Below are 16,997 nucleotides of genomic sequence, written 5' to 3' on the forward strand. Positions count from 1 at the left end.
AACCTCCATCTCCCGGGTTCAATTGATTCTACTGCTGCAGCCTCCCGAGTAGCTGGGATTACAAGCACATGCCACCATGCCTGTGTAAGTTTTTGTATTTTTAGTAGAGATGGGGTTTCAACGTGTTAGCCAGGATGATCCTGATCTCCTGACCTTGTGACCCACCCACCTCAGCCTCCCAAAGTGCTGGGATTACAGGTGTGAGTCGCCGTGCCACTTACTTTTTAAAAGGAAGAAATGGCAACACAGCAACATCAAAAGTATAAATTCTCATGAACTCTGAAGAACAATACCAATTAGGTATCATGTAGAAATACTGAAGTACATTAACTGAATNCCCAAGCTGGTGTGCACTGGTGTGATCTCAGCTCACTGCAACCTCCATCTCCCGGGTTCAATTGATTCTACTGCTGCAGCCTCCCGAGTAGCTGGGATTACAAGCACATGCCACCATGCCTGTGTAAGTTTTGTATTTTAGTAGAGATGGGGTTTCAACGTGTTAGCCAGGATGATCCTGATCTCCTGACCTTGTGACCCACCCACCTCAGCCTCCCAAAGTGCTGGGATTACAGGTGTGAGTCGCCGTGCCACTTACTTTTAAAAGGAAGAAATGGCAACACAGCAACATCAAAAGTATAAATTCTCATGAACTCTGAAGAACAATACCAATTAGGTATCATGTAGAAATACTGAAGTACATTAACTGAATAAAGCTGAACCCAAGCAGTATTAATCCTCGGCTAGGATTTTAACTGATTAGCTCACTTTTTTACCTTATTGAGTAATGGTGGTAGAGTCCCATTAAAACAGAGATTACATATAATAAAGCTTTATCTGTGTGTAGTAAGTGGATTATGGTTATAAACTGCATTGCTGAGATAGTTTAAAAGAATGCTCTAAATGTGAGAGCTCTATAGGACAAATTATCTCCCTGGGCACTGTTCATGGACTTATCCTTCCAGTAACGAGGTACTGGATGGAGCTGGGGTAAGACATTTTCTTCTGGCCCTTCCTAAACTTGCCATTTTTTGGACCTTCATTTTAATGCTCTGGACATCAGTGAAATCTGAGACAGGAACTGCCTTCTACATTAATAAACAACTAAAATATCTGGATTACTTCAAAGGAAGAAGATGATCTTTAGGGAAGAAGCAGAAAGTGAAATGGGGAAAAGAAGTAAAACCCTTCTTTCAGGGTTCTGAAGGTTAATAATGCATTATTTACCCTTTTATTTATCCTGAGACCAACTAAACAGGAAATACATATCAAAATTATATACAGCAAGAGTTAAGTGTAGAAAGTAAAGCTGTCTTTTTCACTCATTAATTCAGTAAGTATTTTGGGAATCAAGTTTGTGTAAGATATTATACCAGATACTATTAACAAAACACACAAATAAAATCTCCCAGTCCATGCCCACTAGGAGCTTACAATCTATTTAGGGAGATAAGTAGGTTTATCTAGATATCTAATTATTTCCCTAAATAGACTATAAAACTTAGTTATCTCCCTAAATAGACTACAAATCGCTAATAACAACATAAAGCAAAACAGGTTTGAATTACAAAATAAAATATGAAATGTAAATGCATAAAATGTCTGCAAAGATTAATGTAAGTTTGAACAGTCTGAAGAGATCTTATGGAAAAAGAAAAATATAAATTTTACCTGAGTTTAATAAATCACTTATTTATATTCCAGTCCAGCCAGGTAAAACACGAAAATGTACACATACTCACCCCTGAAATTACGGGGAAAAAATTCAGAGAAATACGTTTACAAATATAAATTATATTTGTAGCCTAGTACAAACAGCACTAAAGATGTACACTAGAAGAAACTTTGAAAGCTAGATCTCTCTGACAGAATTCAGTTTTTGAAAACACATTAGCCATTGATGACAGGACCCCAGCCTGCAGTATTAAGTGTGTCTCAACAGCAATAATCGTGTGTATTGCAATAAAATAGTACACTTTCATACCTTCCTCTGTGTCGTCTCAGAAGAAAAATCTCATTAAAACATTTGCAACAGGATTATTCCCAAATAAGTGGCAGAACATGCTCAAACTTTTTGGAGTATTCAGTTTAGTGCCTTTTACTGTAGCAATGAAAATAAGCAATGAAAAACACTCAAGATCGTTGTTTGCCAGCTACTTCAAGAAAAATCTTCACTATAATTCTTCATATAACTTTCTGCCCCATTGTATTCTCTACTTGGAAACACATTCGCACCTCAGGCATGTAGTTGAATATTTAGCAAGGGCCAGGAATAAACTACAGAGCCAGCAACGATGATGATAATTCCAACAGCCTCACGTATGAAACTAATTTATTAAGACGTATCAGGAACTCTTGGGAATGAAGTGTCTGCTAATTAGGCCAACACAAACAGATTCCCAAACCTTAACAAAGCTTTTCCAAACATCTGATGAAGAACTTTGATTTATGGGCTGTCCAGGTGAAACCTGAACAGATGGTATATTTTAATAATAATTGACACGTGAGTTTGTTAAGGATTTCAGTCTCTTGAAAACATGTAACTCTGTAGAGGAAAACAAAGAGGCACATTTTTAGAGTTATCTACCTTGTCTTTATCTTCAACAACATCTGCCAAGACATCATCTGGATCCAGGATTCCTCCATCTGTATATTCTAAGTGATGAATCTTCACCCAGTAACCAGGACCCTATGGCAGAACAAACAACAAGTTTAATGACCTAATCTATATTAAAAAGTTAAACACATTTTAATGTTAAGAGACATAAGTAGACTTGTTAAAAATATGTTCTAGTAATCAAATTTTTAAATACCGAAAACAAATCCGAGAATCAAGGTGTACATATTTCATCAATTTTCCTGGAAGGTAAATTGCAATGTAAAATAAACTGCTTGAAAACATATTCAGGGAATTTTTATAACCTACAACTCAGGTAATTCCAAGAATACTCTGGAAAAGAAAGATCTTCTTGAGGGTACTTTCTGAAACTAGGGATACAAGTCCAAATAGATTGCAAAGCTGTAGGGGAAAAAACCCAAAAGGCAGAATCTGTGATGGTAATAGCTATCACTACAAAACATATAAATGGAATGGGTAACCACCAACCTCTTCACCTTTTTAAATCTCCATGCTCAGCATGCAGCCTCACTCTGAGATAGGCAATGATGTACAGAGCAGGAGCTCCAGTCTTGCTTGCCATTTCCTGCAGCATGGCAGCAACTCAAAGTGTGTTCAGAGTTGAATGGGGAATTCACTGAGTTGGGGTAGTAATTTAAGAGATGTTCAAATACTGCTTTTTAAATAACTGATTACTTTTAAAAACCGCTTACTCTGATTCTAGAATTTAGAATAAAATAATCTAGCTCATTCAGTTACTATGTACTGCCTATTTCCAGGAAAGCTATGAAAGTGAACCATTATAGCAATGGGACAAGAACATGAACCAGTGAATGAAGTAAATAAAAACATTAGTAAGGTTTTACCAGAATCCCCAAGCTACAATCAATTTGGTTCTGTGAGTCTTAGAAAGCCCCTCAAAGTGGGAAACTTTTGAGCTATAATACACTTGGTATCCAATAAATGAACAGATACCAGTTTGTTAAAAAAGAAAGATGGAAATTCTTCTAGGATAAAGCTCTAAGCCTTTCCCATACGAATCCTTATTAGGGATAAGAACTAATATAACCCATGGAATTCAATTTCAATTTCATAAAAGCTAATAGAAATGGTTGTCATATAGTCTTCTCTTTAGCTGACCCCCAATAAAAGGTAAGGGCATACTATTAAATAATAATTTTTTAAGGCATCTATTTGGAGAGCTACTAAAATGTGACCCAAGTACATAGCTTTCCAGTAATACAACTTGGTAAAGTGATAGGCTTTAAAAATCTAAAGGAATTCTCCTTAGTTAGGCTTTGGACATTTCAAAATTAAGTTTTCCATACAGCATTTTATTCCAAGTAAAATAAAGGGAGTTTTATTTACTTCTAATACTGAGTTTATAGGTGCAAATACCAATGATTTACTAGGAAACTTTAAATGCCTGACTCTGTAGGACAGATAGAGATCTCAAAGATATGAGCAGCGGGAGTATTCAGGTAAGAAAGGCACAGAACTCTCACTATTCAGTTTCTTTAACCAGAGATCTTTGCCAACCCGAAGTAATCGTGCTGTAAAAGATGAGCTAAGTATAATAGGCCAGGTTTCAAAAAGGGAGGATCCTAGCATAGGGAAAACTATGTAATGGCCACTAGACAATACAACTCTCCCCCAGCAATATTTGGGAATTAAATCTTTTTTGTTATGGCCATGCTGCAAGCAACATATTTCTTCAAATCTACCCAGGACTTCTGACTGGAATATTAAATACTATGTATTCCTTGTAAAAGTCTGCTTATAAAAGAGTTCAATTTAATTAATCTCTATAAACTTCCATTGAGTTTTTTTTTGATATATTACCGCTCTGTAGATGAAATCTGTTGATTTTAACCATGTTTATAAAAAGTAATGTATTCTAAAAAGAGTTTTCTTTATAGTATATTTGTACTTAAAAGCAGGCATCTATTAGCTATCTGCTTTTTTCTCGTGTTCAGTTTGTAAAAGCAGATTGTATCCCCTAAGATGGAGGTAAACAATCATCCTTCACCACTGTAGTAAGTTAAAACACACCTTTCTTCCTGCCTAGAGGTAGAAACACAGAGAGAGGAAAACCAAAGAGTCCTAATTTAAAATAAAGTAACTCAGAAAACACCCAGAGATAGGATCTGATCAGTGGCAAAGGGAATATCAAACAAATGGCAGCAAGATGGGGGTTGCTACATCACATCCATTCTTCCCTCATTCATACTCCTGGGATCCAAGACATTGTGGAAAATAAGACACGGGAGTAGAAACTAAGACACTGTTCTCTAATTTGATTCAAAAGAGCTCAGAACTCAATGAAGTAAAAAAGTATCTTGATGCATTTTGGAAAAATATATTTGACCCCAAAATTTTAAGTGAATAAAATGGTGTCAGAATATGGAAAGACTGCAATTTGAACTCCCTCTTCCACATTGATATTGCCATTTTGTACATTCCAAAGAAGAAAAAAGTAGGCTAATGATGGGCACACATCTATACCTAACCCTGAACAAAAACAGACAAGCCATAGGAAATCAGTCTCAGGGTTAATATTTTACACATCTGAGAGGGGGGAAAATGTCAATAAACCACAGGACATACCAACTGTGATTTTTGTCCCCATGGTATTTTGTCCATGGTGCTACTGATCACTCAAAAATGTACATACAATATATGCAACCTACAGCCATTGTAAGACCATAAATTTATCCTGACTCTCTTATGCATGTAAAAATTTCAACCATTACATTGCAGTCAACATTTTGCATTTCATTTACTTGGTTTTATTGCCATCAGGAATAAAACTGATCAGACATGAAAAGGTGTTCACATATGTGTTCTGGTTCATACTGTCACTGGGAAAAGTTTACTATATTTTTTATGATTATGACATTTAACTTACCTTTATATTGCACAAGTAACTGTGGTACACATAACTTTTAAATCATTTTGAAAATATCTCTAATATATGTGCTCATTTTATTATGCAATGTCTTACTATTTATACTCCTAGGATCATTCAAGTATTGAAAAATAATGCTATAATTATGTTTTCTCCACTTCTGATATTATTGTATCTGTTTTTAAAATAAAACAGTTAATTTAAATGCTACTGAAATTTTAAAACTAAAACTAGTCTGAGAATGAATTGCAAAAGGAAAGCAAAACAAAAACACATGCATTACAGGAAGAAGACAGAGTAATTTTAATGATCAAATGTAAAAATGGTTCCAAATAGGCATTAATACTAACAGCACCAAGACCTTCACTGTGGGTAGATGACACGAAATTTTACCTTATGCCTTAGAAAATTTACATTAACCATGTTTGAAGTACAGTAATTTTCCACTTGTAATACCTAAAGGAGTAGACTGGCAACCCACATACTATAAGGCTGTGACTACCAAGAACTGGGATTATGCCAATAATCACAAGAAAGGGAAAACTTGGAGGGGCCCAACCAAGATGCCTGTGGTCCAGGAAAGGAAAAAATAGCCTGTAGTGGCAGCAAGGTCCCAAAGTGAGGAGAACGCTGCAAACGAAAAGTCGATTTTTGGAGAAGGGCTACATTAATTACAGTCCTCAGCCATGCAACTGGTTTCCTGGTGGCTTAACGTTTTTACTAGAAGAATCTCACCCACTGGAACACAACAGCAATAGTTAAATGGAAGGTAAAAACAAAACAGAATTTTCTTTATAGAATTTAACTTCGTGAATTTGGTGGCACATGTCCACAAAATGAGATTTCACCTACAGGTCAGGTAATATAGGTACTATGTGTTTTATATGATTAACTCATTTATCCTCAAAATGCCTCATAAAACAGTTAATCCATTTTATAGATGAGAAAACCAAGGGAGGTGAATTAATTTTCCAAAGTTCAGACACTGCATAAGCAGGAAAGCCAAGGTGGGATTTTTAAACACAGAAAGTATTTTATTAAACAACTTAATACAAAGCACAATTATCAAGGAATTAGGCTAGGAATCAGGTCCATTTCTATCCTACATAAGCATATGGACCCAGGCAAGTTGCCATTATTCTGGGCCTTGGGTGCATCATCATTAGTGAGCCTGGAAACTCGATGGCCTTTTGTATGATGTACCTCATAGAGGTCAAAACATAGAGACAACGGCGGGTGACAATGGAAGGCCCTAAATTCTTTGCTTAAGTGGATCTGTCCCATGCTTCACAAATGAGAATTAAGTGGGGAAACTTTCAAAACATAATCTTCATAATCATAGATTTAAGGGTTTTGGAAACAGTGGAAAAAGATCTTACTGCCAAGAATACAGAGGGAGTTTGAGGCACTGGAAATTAGACAGAGAATTATAAAAATGTACATGCACATAACACTTAATTACTTTTATAATAATCTTCTGGGGGCATTCTCCCCTCTACCCAAGACCAAAAGAGAATCAGATGCCCCACAATGGTCCCAGGAAGGAGAAGGTGACAGAGCATGTCTGCAGACTGTTTGGGGCAGACAGAGAACAGGAGCCTCTGAGTAGCCAGCCACAGAGTAGTGTAGGGAAAAACAAGAGTTTTGGAAAATGATGCCCAAACAAAGCCTAGCAGAGCAGCACTGACACCTAAAAGGAAAGCATCAAGCCAGAAAACTCAGTAATGAATATAGAGTTTATTATGAACCAGCCCTAACTGGCTTCAGAACACACCTTCACCTTCCTAAAATAGATCAACCAAGTATAAACTTCAGGAGAACAGCCTAGAAGAACATGAGCTGAGGCTGTTTGAATTAACTACAGTATGTTTCCAAAGAATTCAGCAGAACTAGAATAGGATCTGGAGTTTTTATGCTGGGTTGAAAGTAACACCTGGCAAGTTCAATAGAATTATAAACCTTTAATTACATATAAAATGAGGGAGAATTAGTCCATACATATATTCACTTCCAGATCTAAAAATCTATGGTCCCATCAAAAGAAAGTTGGTATGGCCATACTAATCCTAATATCAGATGAAGGAGACATCAAGGAAAGAAGTATTAACAAAAAATAAAGTGGGATATTCAATCATCATAAAAGGATCGATCTACCAGAAAGATAACAATGTTAAATCTCTATGTACCGAATAATATAACTGTAATACATATACTGTCAAAATGAAGAGATCTTTTAAAAATATTTCTAAAACACAAATTGGGAGACTTGATAGGAAACAAAAAAAAATGAGCAAGATATAAATCATCTGACTAACACAAGTAACAAATGTAGCCTAACTTATTTGTATTATATTTACACACACAAACACACATATATGCACACACACAGTATAACCAAAAAGATCAGAAAATACTTTATAAGTGTACATGGAACATGTACCAAATTTCAAAGGTCTGAAATTATTTAAAATATGTTCTCTTATCACAGTAGAATCAACCACAGAAAGACATCTAGAAAAATGCCCAGCTGTTTGGAAATTAGGATATACAGTTCTGAAAAATCCATAGATGAAAACTAAAGGCAACGAGAAAATAATTTTAATAATTAAAATAGCAAAAATGTGTGGAATGCACGTAAATCAGTGCCAAATGTGTCAGTTATGGTCTTTAATGCACATATTAACAAGAAAAAAGTTGATCAAACAGCTAGAAAAAAAATAGCTAATGAAATCCAAAGACACGGTGAAGAAAATAAAGAGCAAAGAACAATGAAATAATAAAACAACAAATAAAAATCAAAGTTGGTTCTATGAAAAGCTTGACAAAACTAGTAAGTACATAGCAGAACCAATCAAGAAAAATAAAACAAATTTCCAAAATCAGGAAGGAACAAAGGCAAGCAAAACCATTATAGATCCTGTAGATACTGAAGAGAATATTCTAAAAGCCTTGGACCTATAAATTTAACAATTTTATAAAATGAATGAATTCTTTGAAAATACAACTTATCAAAATGGACAGTAAAATAGAAAATATGAATACAAAACAACAAGAATGAAATTGAATTTGTTTCAAAACCTTCCAAAGGTTCCTTCAAAAGGAAAATCTCAGCTCAGATGACATCACAGGTAAAAAATCTTCCTAATATTTGAGGAACAAATGATGCCGATCTTTTATACAAATACTTCTAGAGACTAGAAAAAGAGAAAAATTCTCTCAGCTCTTTTTTAAAGAGATAGCACAAATTTGATACCAACATCCTTACAAGGATATTACAAGAAATAATAGACCAGTCTCTCTCTCTCTCATGAATAGGTAGGTGAAAATCTTAAACGTTTGTAAATCAAATTCAGTGATGTCTATAAGGAGTAATACATGATAACCAAGTGGAAATTATTACAGTAATGCAAGAGTTGTTTAAAAGTCAAAAATAAACCAAAGTTATTCACAGATTATTATAGAAAAAAGGATAAAGATCAAATGATCATCACAATGGATGCAGAAAAAGCATTTGAGAATATGCACTACCAAATCACAGTATAGAAGTATCTTAGTACATAAGGCAAACCACTAAAGAAAACCAGCTAAAGATTAAAAAATTAAAACATTTACAATAGCATAAAATCACATACTTATGAATAAGTCTAACAAAAATATGAAAAACATTTATGCTTTAAAATTATAAAATATTAGGAAAAAATAAAGAAGACTATCATAGATTGAAAAACTCACTATTGTGAAGATATTGATCTTGTCCAAGTTGATGGGGGTTAGGGTAAGGATTGTGAGAATACAAAGCAACTACAGTTCCAGTACACTAAGGGTAAAAGTGTAAATGTATACAATCACTTTGGAAAACTGGCAGTAACTGAACATAAACATGCCATAAAGCTGAATGAACATCACGCGTAACTCAGCAATTCCACTTCTAGGTATATATCTAACAGAAATCTAGGTATATATCAAATCCTGCTATGAATATTCCGTGTGTCGTTTGGTTAGGTATATATCTAACCAAACGACACACGGAATATTCATAGCAGGATTATTTTTAATACTTAAAAATCTGGAAATAGCTCAAATACTCATAACCAGTAGAATATATAAACTACAGTACGTCCATGCAATGGGATACCATACAGCAAGAATGAACAAACTACAAGTTTATGCGACAACATAAATCTCGCAACATGAAATTGCATAAAAAGAGCCAAATACAAAACAAGCACATCTTGTATGATTATATGCATAACAAGCTCAAAAGACGCATAACTGATTCACAATGTAGAAGTCAAGAGACTGGTTACTCCTTATGAGGGGGAAGGGCAGTGAGTAGAAAGAGGCATGAAGCGGCTTTCAGGGCAATGTTCTATTTCTTGACCTGTATGCCAGTGATACAGAGAGGAGGCAGGGAAATACTGGATAGAAGAGGGCAGCTCGCTGGCGAAGACCCCACCCTTGAGTCTGGAATTTGCAGCCCTAAATGAGCACAGTTATCCCTGTTTTCCTGCTCAAATGTTACTTTTTGGCCCACCCAGCCTCCGTATCTTCTGCTGATATAAACCTCAGAGCTCAGCTGTCAGAGAGACAAGAGGCTGAAGCGACTGGGCATCAGAGACTAAGGATAGACGCGGCTTAACGTCAGACCACATGACTTCGGAGATGACCCAGCTGGATTCAGCCAGGCTTCAGGGAAAGATCACTTTCTTCCCCGTACCATCCCTGTTCTAGCGCCTCTGGCACTGACAGCCACCTCCATCAGTCAATAAAACCTCTGCATTCACCATCCTTCAAGTCCGTGTGACCTGATTCTTCCTTGATACCAGACAAGAACCTGGGTACCAAGAGGGCAAGCTATATGTCACCCTGACTCTCCCCTGAGCTGGGTAAGGCTTAGCTCTCTGTGAATGGCAACAGCTAAAAGGGCATTGTTTGTAACACACACCTCCTGGGGCTCCAGAAGTTGCGGGCAACCACTGATCGCTACCACAGGCCGGTACTTGGTTTGGTCCTGCCAGCGCCTAAAGGCACTTGCCCCAGCTCCTGCACCTGCTCACCTGCGTGCTCCCCCTCCCACAAGGGATTCGAGCTGGGCTGCAAAGGAGCCACCCCTCATGGCAAGTCCTGCGAGGGGGTCAGGGAACTCTCCTGTCTCAGTAGCTACACTTATTTGTGTACTTTTCTGTATGTGTGATATACTTCCAAGGTATTTACATAAAAATGAAAATAGTATCTTTGCTTCCAAAATGTGACTTTTCAAACTGAAATACCTAATTGTTCCTTTTGCACATGCCATCTCTACAGCTAAACAAATGAAGACCACCAAAAAGCTGTTCAGAGTAACAGTCTAGTTTCCTTAGAAGGATAAGAACAAATCCTAAAACAACCGGAATGTAGAAGTCCCAGAAGATGGGAAGGCCAGGTCATCCTACCAATAGAACATGTAGCTAACTGACTACCAGTTATTCAACACTTCTAAGAAGCCCAGGAGACGCTTCGTTGACCACAGGCTTTAACGAGTCAGCAGTGATGAGTCTGCTAAAAATATTATTACCATCTTAGGCTATGATAATACAAGGACTGTGTGAAAACAGAACAAGGAATCATTTCACTCTGGGCCAAAGTGGTCCCACTACATTTACAGTATTTTGTCAAATTTGAAGAGACCATCATTAACTAACTGGAGATGACCCATATGACAGTAACCACAAAGGTTAAGGAGATGGAAATACATCTTATGATGAGTGAGCTGAACTAATTTAGGCTTGTCTAAATTGGAGGACAAAAAGGAAAACACTTTGCTATTTCAAAGACAGAACTACAGTTTACAGGGCACTGAGCTCTTAAAAGTTATCAGGTAAGGTAAATATCACTTATTATTAAAATTACTCCTAAAATTCCCCTAGGGAGACACCACAATGGAAGTGAACATACATCCTCTGAATAAGGCCAATGCTACTTGTTTTTAATCTAGGCTTGGAGTGTTCATTGTCTTTTCAGTTGAGCACCAGAGGAAGTATCTGGATTACACTGGAGACCATATTTTATGAAAAAGTTTTATCTTAAACACTTAGACCTCCAGAAGTAAGTACATGAGAACTGAGGCAACAGAGGTAACAGCGAGAGTTACATGACCATAGGAGATTTCCAATCCAACTAAAAGACTTCCACATAAAAGAAAGATTTGGCTTCTTCTGTGCTGTTCCGGAAATGATACATAGACTACATAGACAACAGAGAGGTAGACACTCAGCATAAGAAAGATCCTTCAAAAAGAACAATCTTGGCCAGGTGCGATGGCTCACGCCTGTAATCCCAGCACTTTGGGAGGCCAAAGTGGATGGATCACGACGTCAGGAGTTTGAGACCAGCCAGACCAACGTGGTGAAACCCCGTCTCTACTAAAAATACAAAAATTAGCTGGGTGCGGTGGCATGCGCCTGTAATCCCAGCTACTCAGGAGGCTGAGACCGGAGAATTGCTTGAATCCAGGAGTGGAGGCTGCAGTGAGCCGAGATTGCGCCACGGCACTCTAGCCTGGGTGACCCAGCAAGACTCTGTCTCAAAACAACAACAACAACAACAACAACAACAACAACAAGAATCATAGAGTAGAATGGGATGTATGGTGAAAACACGAGCTCTCTACATCTGTCAAGAGTGAAGCAAAGGCTAGATAGCCATATCTCAAGGATGCTACAGGATAAGACGTGAGACTTCTGTGATCCTGAAGATCCCCTCTAACTCTCAGACCTACAGTACCTAGAACCTCAGAGATCCTTAGGGCTTTGAACTCTTGAAAGAGGAAATCTCTGCTGTAGGGTAGGAATATAGATTCGGCAATTCTGCAGGATTCCCCTGTTACTGTGCACCACCAAGCAGAAAGTCTATTAAGCAAAACATCATGTTTTGAATTCCCCAGTCTACCAGTTATTCCAGTATCTTGCCATGTAGCCTGAAAATTCATTAATTTATGAACAAATTTAAGAAAGACGTCTTTCATCTCCAAGATAAAAGAAATACTCCGGTGTGTGGGGGGGAAGCCTGAGAATTTTATATTGATTAGAATTGGATTTAGCAACATTAGTTTTCAATAGAGCCCCTGTTTTCTCACTCTAATTATAGTTCTCCTCCTACCTTCCCTCTTATTACCACCACCACCCACCACCCCCGCACCAAAAAAATACTTGCGAATCTTTCAAAGCCTTGACTAGTAAATTCGTAAGTTCAAAGACTGCGAAGGAATTCATTGCGCCTCAGAGAGCCACCAAGAATAGGCTCTTATTTTAAAGCAGAGGGAACCAGATATAAACCAGTTATGCTTAACAAAGGGCCTAAGCCATAGAAAGTATTAATAGTTGTTTTCTTGCTGGATGTATAATTTAAAACAAAATAATTGCAATATAAAAGCACCAACAATTCCAGGGAATTTTTTTTCTATATTATCTCATAATCTAAGTTTTAATTAATAATACTTTATTCCTTTTTCACAGTATAAAAATATTTAAGCTTATTGAGACATAATTTTCCACTTCCTAGTTCATAAATCAGCTAAATATTTAAAGAATGTTATTACCCCATGTCACTTTCTCATTCAGCTTTTGGGAGTAACCATAAAACTCTGCAGTTTTCTTATAAAGGGCTTTAGAGGTTCATTTTTCATTTTAGGATTAATTTAAATTATTTGAAGAAAAAAGGTCCAGATCTAGATAGAGTTTTTTTAATAAAGAACAAATTTTAATTATTTCCAAATGTACTGTCTACATCATCTCAAGACACTGACTTTAAAAGAATATAGAAATTTCATTTTCCTAGCTCTAGGAATAAGTTAAAGCCTCACTCTTAAATGCATGCAAGTACAGGCCTTATGTAACTCTTCAGGTTCATATATAGTATAATCACAAAACTGAAGTTATATCAGGAAGATTAAATGTTAAAAGTCTGAAATTTTTAAAAAATTAAATACATTTAATGCATAATTGATGTAAATATATTTAAATAGGTTAAATGAATTTAATCCATTTAAAAACAATTCTCGGTATGAAAGACGTAAAACACTAAACCATTACTAATTTAATAATATTGAAAAACAATGTCTCAAAGTAATTTTAAAGAAAACAGCTGATTTTTTAAAAATTCTGTTTTCCATTATTTGTTTCCAATGAAATGTTATAGTCCAAAGCCCTGGATGCCAAGCTTTTAGAAACTTGTGTGGTCCAGAGGAATCCAAAGCCTACAGTTAAAAAGTGGAACCAGCCATCTCTCCAAAGAGAAGAGCAAGTTATTAATTTTTAGACTAATTCTTCCATTATAAAGTCCTGAAAAGCATTCTGCTACAAAATGAATTTTAATAAGAACAAATTTGAGAATGCAAATTTGTACAACTCACAGTTTACTTAATATCTCCAGTTTAAACTCTCTTGGTGCTATAATGTTGGCATCTTTGTATGCTAACTCCAAAGAATACTTTCAACAGATACTGTGTATCAGTTGTGTGTATCTTTGTGTATATGAATGACTGAGGAAGGTTTAAAGCATTTTACAGGTAACAATAATGGCCCTTAGCTCTTTACCTGAACACAGTTTTATGGCTCGATCACAGAAGAGGTTAAGACACAGAAAGGAGAATTTTAATTTATTGCGGAAGAGGTACTGGTGGCCGTGTTTATAAAATAAGTTAACTTTAATAAACTAACTCTAAGATAAACATAAAGACTTCATCAACTTTACTGCAACCACCCACTTCCCCAGCCCCACCCCTATCCACACTGTTTATGAAACTTCTTTTCAGTGTAGCAGTAATAGGAATAGTAAGGGATTATTTGCCTCTGATCTTCCTAAGGACTGGGGATAATACTGCCTGCTACTGTTAGCTGTGTTTCTCTAACAACTTCATTCCTCCAGAATGCTGCAGATGGATCACAAGTTAGCTAAAAAGAACACAGAGAATGCAGAGAAGAAAGTAGGAAGAGCTAAGCTCAAGTATCCCCTACTCAGAGAGAAATTTCTCGACCTAACTAACGCTGATTCCCTGGCAGTATCATAAATTATCAATATCATATGTTATCCTTATTTTATTCAATTATTTGTTAATTTTATGGCTTAGTCTGCCCCAGCTACAACATAAGCGCCATGATTCAGAAACCTCATTTATCCTATTCACTTCCATATCCCCAGCACCTAAAACTACTTCTGACATTCATTATGCATTTGTCATACAAATGAAGACAATGAGAAACATAAAGGAGTAAGAAAGTAGGGGGAGGGGCTCATGGCATATAACAGAGAAAGCCATTTTATTGATACTGAGTAAAAGCTCATATCTTGACATCTAGATCTTTTGATACAGACAAGGGCAGCATGGAAGAAGCAGAAACACCATAGACTGCAGGTCAATGGCAGTCATTTCTGCAACATGTGCTGAGTTCATGCAGCATCTAAGAAAAGAAGAGAATAAAAATCCAGCCCTTGGAAGGAATAAAGCTTAAATTTTAGTGAAGGGAGACGACAATAATTAACCAACAAAATATATACGTGAATTAATGATATGCTAGTAAGTGATAAGTGATTTGAGAGATAAAATAGAGTGGGATGAGGAGGATGGGGAGTACAGGCAGTTTGTATTTTCAAATAAGGGGTCAGGCCAGGCCTCCATGAAAAAGTGACATTTCAGCACAGACTTGAGGCAAGTCAGGGGCAAGTCTCATTGCAGTCATTTGTAAAATAAGTCAAAGCTCAGAAAAGCAACCCTTACGTGAGAGTGGGAAAACTAGTTCACTTGTCAGGTTGAATAAACTTGATGGAGATGCAAAAACACCAAGTGGTAGTAACCACCTCTCTACCCTTGCCAAGAGTATCTTGCATCACACCGAGTAAATTTTTTATTCCACTCTAAAAAATGAAATAAAATTCTACTAGTTTTTATATCACCATTAAATGTGTTTAAAGATACCTTTTCTTTTAAATGAAAATCCTTCTAGAAAGGAAGCAGAAGGGACTTATATGCTATTTGCATCTCAGATTTTTTTTTTCCAAATGGCTGAAGTACAGCACAGCAGGATTGGCTGGGCATGTCCCACATAAACAGGATAATTCAGCATACTCTCCAAAATGCTTAGTGGAAAAAGTATGAGCTTTAAAGTAAGACAAGGCTGAAATTCAAAATCTACCACTCATAAATGGGAACAATATCCTCTATCCTCACTGGATTGTGAGAAATTTATTACATATTCACATACATGGACACACAGATATATACATACATATATTTTCTTTCTTGGCACCAGACTCTTACATTCCAAAGGCAGAGCCATTTCTGATGTGTATGCCACTGTAATCCCAGCATCTGACACTGCACTCCTCTTACAATAGATGTACAATAAACAGTGCCTGTGATTATTACTACTCTGCATAATTCCTCAAAACTGGAAGCTAATCAGCAGTTAGGAGGGCAAAGAGACCCTCTGGGCTTGGGAAAGAATAAAGTCAGCAGGAAGTGAGCAAAAGGCCCAGAAAGAGAAGCACCAGAATGGTACGCAAGTTTTTCACATGTCAAAAATTTGGCTGGGAAGAAATGCTCTTCCCAATTTCTTTCCTATGCCTGTGATCAAAATGTAGTCTGTAGGCTAATGCAGTCCATGAAACTGTTTGTTTTTCATTTGCAATAAAAGAAATACAAAATTGGGAGTAAGCATTTTAAAATTTATAGCAATTTTTTATTGCTACAATATTCATGCACATGATTTTGTATTTTATAAAAGTATCTATTTGCCACAGATGAACAAACAAAACAATCTGGTACTCTATCACAAACAGTTTGAGAATTTCTGGATACACTGGACATCTGCCCTTCATGTCCAGTGCCTTAGCTAAGATTCATAATTAACTGACACATTCATTGACATTAATCAAAATGTTGACATATGAAAAGCCCATGCAGACAATACAAATTTTCATTTAAATATTCTTTACACGGGAAAAGTAAGCCAAGCTCCAAAACAATTAGCTAAAACTTTTTAGAAAATTTTAGAAAATAGCCTGCCAACAAATGGTGATCCAGATTCTCTTGGGTGTAACACCTTATCTACTTCAGGAGAGCGAATGAGTAGATGAAGACACGAAAAACAATGTAGTATTGCCTACAATGATGTACCATTATACCGTTATTACACTACTAAGTTATAAATACAGTGGGAGGGAAATGCCAAGCAGGAATGAAGAGGCAAACAACAACAAAATTAAGCTCAAAATTCACCTTATAAAGAAAGATGCTAAAAATTATAGAAAAATAATCAAAATGTTGAGAAAAAAGTTTTCTGAGGATTATATCACACTATCAATTGCATACATGCACATATATATTTGAATATATTCATTAATGCATACATATTAATATAACCCCAAAGCTGAGATGTCTATGGGTCTGTTTTTTTTTAGTTTGTAAAGGAAAATAAGTTCCATCTTTATTGTTTTGAA

General features: G+C 36.3%; 1 protein-coding gene across 2 annotated transcripts in view; it reads right to left on the bottom strand.

The window, feature by feature from the left end:
* Positions 1-16,997, bottom strand: part of PARD3B (par-3 family cell polarity regulator beta) — a 1,116,980-nt gene that overhangs the window by 974,071 nt on the left and 125,912 nt on the right. For both annotated transcript variants that reach the window (XM_017893929.1, XM_017893928.1), the window contains exon 2: positions 2,585-2,686. In XM_017893929.1, the coding sequence (XP_017749418.1) occupies positions 2,585-2,686 (102 nt within the window). The remainder of the gene's footprint in view (positions 1-2,584; positions 2,687-16,997) is intronic.

This window comes from Rhinopithecus bieti, unplaced genomic scaffold, assembly GCF_001698545.2.
Source record: "Rhinopithecus bieti isolate Rb0 unplaced genomic scaffold, ASM169854v2 scaffold_22522, whole genome shotgun sequence".
NCBI classification, from domain to species: Eukaryota; Metazoa; Chordata; class Mammalia; order Primates; family Cercopithecidae; genus Rhinopithecus; species Rhinopithecus bieti.